General features: G+C 52.1%; 1 protein-coding gene across 1 annotated transcript; it reads left to right on the forward strand.

The window, feature by feature from the left end:
• Window positions 1-3,868: 3,868 nt before the first annotated feature.
• On the forward strand, window positions 3,869-6,160 carry LOC113961897 (inositol 1,4,5-trisphosphate receptor-interacting protein-like 1). Its single transcript, XM_027672603.1, has one exon. It carries the CDS (start codon window positions 3,883-3,885, stop codon window positions 5,806-5,808), a length of 1,926 nt encoding a protein of 641 aa, XP_027528404.1. The 5' UTR covers window positions 3,869-3,882; the 3' UTR covers window positions 5,809-6,160.

A 6,160-nucleotide genomic window follows, 5' to 3' on the forward strand; every position in this document is an offset into this window, starting at 1 on the left:
CAAAACCGCCCAGCCACCCAACCTCTTCCATCGCCTGGCGCAGGATCTGGCCGCCCACACCCAGGCTATGATGGAGTACCAAGAACTCAGAGATGGGATCGAAAGAATTGTCCTCTACAGCCAGTGAAAGAGGTCTTCACCTAGAGAGCTGTGCTTGTGGGGCTCACAGCTGCTTCAAGACAACCATCTCATGCCACAAGGAAAAAGAGAGGAGGACGTGGGACAGAGAGAGGGAAGAGAAAACCCTGTGCAGCAGCACTCTGCCATCAGCATTCCCCTCTCAGCAGTCTGCCCAGCACAGCATCCAGTGATGGCCGGGGGGGCTACAAAGATGACTTTCATCCTCCTTTCCCCTCTCACATTCTCATGGCCATTGTGGCCATTGCAGATGGGCCCAGGAATTCTTTCTGGCAGCTCCGGCTGCTCAGGGATCAAGCCAGAGGCATCGCTAATATTCCTAAACTCTATCTCTCCTTGTTCCCTCAAGGGACATCAGTAGGTCAGCATTGCACACACTGTGTGGGACCTGACCTGAAATTTTTTTTTTTTTTTAATATATACTTTAGAATATTTTATTTATTACCTATATTTTAATTAATATTTCATAGATCTCTTGATATTTATTATAGCATATATATATTAAACCTGAGACCCCTGGTGGCCTAGTGGTTAGCATGCAGGACTCTCACTGCTGCAACCCGGGTTCGATTCCTCGGTCTCCTGGGCAGATGGAACCCGTTAGCCCTGTGAGGCCATCCATCTATGAGAAGGTCACTCTAAACAAACCTACGTCCTGAGGACCTCACTGCCATTGTCCAAGCTTGCTTGGCCCCGGCAGATGAACCTTAGGACTAAAGGGTGGGCTCAGTTCAGCGCAGGCTGTGTCTCACCTAAAAAATCCATTGCGCAGGCTGGAAAGGTAAAAGACCTTTCCCCAGATCTTCGTTCGCGAAGACTGGCCAATATATATATATTAAACCTAATATCATAATATTTTAATAGATTACTATAGCATTAATAAATCTTTACAAGTGTTTCCCCCTGTCCCCTTAAGGGACACCTTCAGGTCAGCCTTGCACCAACACTGTCTTCCCCAGACTCTGTTGGAGCTGACCTTCATGTTTTTATATCTAAATAGAGAAGTTTTAAAATTTTTAGATAAATATAGATAATAAAGACTAGAGTTCATTCATTTGATAAAATAGTAATTTTTTACAAATATAGAACCAATAGATCTGTCCCAGCACATTTTAATGCCCTGGAGTCACTGCATTTAGGACTGGCAATCCAGAAACTGCTTTCCACTTGCTTCAATAAAGAGTGCTATTCTCGAATCTGCATCGTGCAAGTTTGTGTGGAACTCAACCAGGCCTAGAGTCTTGGTAAATCACACCAGTTGTGAGTCTGTGCTCGTGAACAGTCGCAGTGAGCTCGACCAAACGGAGAGTGCTGAATGGCTTCTCATCCCAAATTAGGCCTCCTGCCACCCGGCCCCTCTGCTCATCGAATCACAGAATGCCTTGGGCTGGAAGGGACCTGAAAATTCATCTGCTTCCAACCCCCCTGCCATGGGCAGGCACACCTTCCAGCCGACCAGGTTTCTCCAAGCCCCAGCCCACCAGGCCTTTAACACTCCCAGACCTGTTCTCTGCTCTTCTCCTTCCCTCTCATACATTGGCCATTTTGCACCAGGCGCCTTAAGAGAGCAGAGCCATCCTTTCTAAGGGGAGCTCTGTTCAGGGGAGAAACGCAGCCACCAGTGGCCTCTTGCTGGAGCCAGAGATTTAGGGATCCTACTCTGCTCCTGCAGAGGCACAACAAGGGAAGGGCTGGAGAGCTGCTTGCCCTCTGCAGAACGTCCATCTTCCCTTGTCTCTAGTTGCTTCCTCATGTTTTTAAAGCAACCTGAGCAGGGGGAGAAAGAACCCTTTCCAGACGCTTGGCTCACCCAAATCACCCCCGCTGAGGAACAAAGGATGGCAGTTGCCCTCAAAGGACTGGAGGAGTTTTCTTCCTCCCCTCTGGCAGCCCTTCCTTCTGTAGGCTGATCCTTTCTCCTGTGTGGGTTGTGAGATCCTGGATCCGAAGCTCACTGAATTATTGCTCTGGGTCGGAACCAAGTCCCTGGCAGTGTGTGTGTGCATGTGGGGAAGGGCTGGGCCTGGACCTGCAGCGCCCTGGTGAGGCCTGCACATCAGGCCTGTGCTGAGGGCACAGGGCAGAGCTGAAGGCAAGGCCTGCTGCCCGTGCAGAGCACAGGGCAGAGCTGAAGGCCCAAAACATGCCTGTGTCGAGAGTGGAAGGCTGGAACAGGCCACGACAGCAGTGGCAGCACAGGCCAGAGCCCTCCAGCACCAGGAGGAAGCCGAGCACACCCCTGTGCTGCCAGGGGCATTTTGGGGGCACTCCCGAGCCAGTCCCTCTGGAGGGATGGGCAGTTCCCAAGGACAAAGCAGAAGCACACTGAGGTGTCCAGGCTCTGTCAGGGTGGCAAAGCTGAATCCTGCAACCACTGTGGCTCTGCTGGAAATGATCTCTCTTTTTGAACGTTTTCATGTTTTCATTAACTTGTTAATTAATTGTTTTAACTAATAATATGCAATCTGTTGAATCATTTTCAGCTTGCATTCAGCAGCATTTGAAATGAGCTGCTTTTGTGGGAGCATGGCTTGGGAAAATACTGAAACTTTCATTTTTGATCAAGTAACTCTGATAGGGAGAGAAAGATGTGTTGTTGAAGTTGGAAATTGAGCATGCAGAATTTATGGACCCCGAGGATATTTTACAGAAACCAGAAGGTAAAGAAGAGACTAAGAGAGACCCGGTATATGTGACGGAAAGTCCGTACCGGGGCAAGCTCATCCTAAAAAGATTGAAAATATGGCCTTAATTCGCATGAACAGGGAGGAATTAATAACCATAGAGGAGAGATTACTCATCAATGGAAGGGAATTACGTCATTTAGAACCAATGAACATTCATTTCTTTCTTTCCTAAAAATTAATGAACAGTTGTAAAACTGTTGCATTGTTGTCTGGGTAGAGGCCGGGATTCTGTAGGACATGGACACAGCCAGGATTGGGAATAAAGTAATGCCTTGCTTTCTAACAGGAAAAATGCAGTGCTAGAGGTTTTTATTGTCCCATGGATTCTGGAGGATTTTTGGTGACGGGTGTACAAATCTGATGAGAAGTGTCTGAGTGTTTAGCTGGGTGTGTTTAGCATGAGGAGAAAGAAGCTGAGGGGGGACCTAATTGTTCTCTACAACCACCAGAAAGGAAGTGGTAGCCAGGCGGGGGATGGCTTGTTCTCCCAGGGAACAAGCACTAAGACAAGAGGAAAGGGCGTCAAGTTGCGCCAGGGGAGATTTTGATTGGATCTTAGGAAAAATACCTTCACCCAAAAGCTTATCAAGTTTGGGAACAGACTGCCCAGGGAAAAGGCTAACTCCCCATCCTTGGAGGCATTTCAAAAGCCTGTTGATATGTCATTTGGGGACACGGTTTCTTGGTGGAATAGGCAATGTAAAGTTTACAGTTGGACAAAAGATCTCCAAGGTCTTCTCCAACCTCCGTGACTCAGAGATTTAACTTAAGCTCAACCAGTGTGGAGTCAGGGCTTGGACTCCAACACCCTCAAGGGTCCCTTCAAACATGGCTATTCCATGTGACTGCCAGTGAAGAGCAGATGATAATAAATGCAAAAGAATGAAGAATGGAAGTTCTTGGAAGAAGATTAACTCCAAGGCAGCCTTAAGCATTACACCAGGGCTACTGGGAGTTGCTGAGCCGGGGTGGGGATGAGAGCGGGGTTGGCCTGGCTGTGATGTGATCTGGCTCTTGTGACATCACAGGGATTGTGTCACAATGGGGGCAGCTAGAGATGGCCCCAGCAGGTAACGCTGCCCCAGTCGAGCCTGGACAAGTGGTGAGTGCACACGCAGGGGCGAGGCTGCGCTGGGCGAGGGCCGGGGCCCAAACGCTGCCCCTGGGGCTGGGTTCTCCCTCTGCACCCAGGGCCAATCCCTCACCACAACACCTGGGGCACAGAATGCTGCTGCTGCTGCTGGGCCAGTGGGACAGGCCTTGCTGCCTGCCAGCTGCCCTGGAGCCCTCTCCTTCCTGCTCCCCATCCCCTCTGCTCCCATCCGCACTGCCCTCACCTCTAGCTCCTTCCCTCCCTTTCAGCCCCACTCAACCCCTTCTCTCTCTCCTCCCGCAGGCCATGGCTGCCAAAGTGTTTCTTTTCGTGCTTTTGCAAACCCTCATCCAGTACCCCCAGATGGTGGGTGATGGGCTGGACGAGGTCACCCGTGCGCGCATGGAGCTGCGTGCAAAGCTCCTGAACAGGGAGATGACTCGGCTGCTGCAGGAGCTGGAGCAGAGCAGCCTGGAGCGCAGTGTCAGGGCCTGGGGAGCCCTGCTCTGGGCTGCCTTGCAGCAGGGGCACTTCTGGGCTCTGGCTGGAGTCCTGGGCCTCCTCTTGTGGCTGTGGTTTATCCGCAGCAGAAGGAGCCGCCAGCCAGGCAACAATGGCGAGGAGGAGGAGGAAGGAGATGGCGATGGTGGTGGAAATGAAGGGGAAGAAAACAGTGATGTGAGTGTGCAGGCAGTCTACAACGATGATGATGCAAGTGAAGGAGAAGACCACGATCTTGCAAATGAAGTAGAAGAAGAAGAGGATGTTATTGCCCACAACCTGAGACGGCATTTAGAGGAGTACAGAGTGCAGCTGATGAAAGGTTGCGCTATTACAAAAGTCCTGGTGGACAGCTTCACCATGTTCTTTGGAGACCTCTTGTCAGGCTTTTCATACCCAGTGCCGCAACGAGCCATCGGGGTGGGCAGTGCCTTTGAAGGTTGGAGTCCCCGGGAGGAGGATGTTGTGTACTGTTTCCTTGTACCTCTCAGTCCTCCCCTGGGGTACACCTTCCATCTGGAGATGGTCACTTTGGGGCACTTGCCAGGGAGGAACTTCTGCGTCCGCGTGGAGCCGGTGTGCACCTGCCCGAGGGAGCAGCAGGACGAGAATGTGCTGTGCTCCGTCCACCACCCAGAGGAAGAGCAGAGGAGAAATGAGGAGCCCACCTTCCTGAACACCCTCTGCACCGGCTCCTACCTCGATGTGGATAAAACTGCCCGCTGGTTCTACCAGTTGGTGAGAGCGAGCTGGCCGGCTTTGCCTCAGTCACACAGTTGGCAATTAGTGCTGCTGCCCCCCAGCCGCTGCTGCAAATTCAAGGTGACTAGAGACGGAGAGAGCCTGACGGTTGAGCTGCTCTTTGGGGTGCAAGAAGGTAATTCAGACATCTATGTGAGCAGCCAGCCTACACAGGCCCTCTTCACCCCAAGCACAATGTGGCCTGAGACCTACGCCGTGGCAGAGATGGAGTTCTTAAAGCTCATTACCGAGCAGGCTCCACCTCACACCTGCCACCTCAAATGCCTGCATGTCTTGGCTCGAGCTCTTCTGGGCATAGGCTTCTCCACCTATACGATGAAGACCATTGTGATGCACCTCCTGAACACCGGACCTCTGTCAGGCTGGCGCATGACACTTTTCCGGCGGCGGCTGGAGGATGCCATGCAGTACCTGCACAGCTCCCTCAAAGAGAAACGCCTTGACCACTTTGTTGTGGGCAACCGGACATTTCCTCAGGAGATTCTCTTGCCCCCGGATGTCAAAACCGCCCAGCCACCCAACCTCTTCCATCGCCTGGCGCAGGATCCGGCCGCCCACGCGCAGGCAATGGACGAGTGCGATGAACTGCGACATCGGCTCTCAACAATGCTGCGAGACGGCCGTTGAAAGAAGTCTTCCTGCACACAGCTGTGCTTGGGGGGCTCACAGCTGGTCCAAGACAACCACCTCCTACTGCAGGCAAAAAGAGAGGAGCATGTGGGACAGAGAGAGGGAAGAGAAAACCCTGTGCAGCAGCACTCTGCCATCAGCATTCCCCTCTCAGCAGTCTGCCCAGCACAGCATCCAGTGATGGCCGGGGGGGCTACAAAGATGACTTTCATCCTCCTTTCCCCTCCCACTCTCACAGTCATTGTGGCCATTGCAGATGGGCCCAGGAATTCTTTCTGGCAGCTCCAGCTGCTCAGGGATCAAGCCAGAGGCATCGCCACTATTCCTCCTTGTGTTTGTGGTGGCCTGG

The sequence above is a fragment of the Neopelma chrysocephalum genome, unplaced genomic scaffold (assembly GCF_003984885.1).
Source record: "Neopelma chrysocephalum unplaced genomic scaffold, ASM398488v2 Primary Assembly neopelma1_97435, whole genome shotgun sequence".
Taxonomy (NCBI): domain Eukaryota; kingdom Metazoa; phylum Chordata; class Aves; order Passeriformes; family Pipridae; genus Neopelma; species Neopelma chrysocephalum.

Coding starts and splice junctions, on each gene's coding strand:
- LOC113961897 (XM_027672603.1), top strand. CDS start 3,883: ATGGCCCCAGCAGGTAACGCTGCCCCAGTCGAGCCTGGACAAGTGGTG.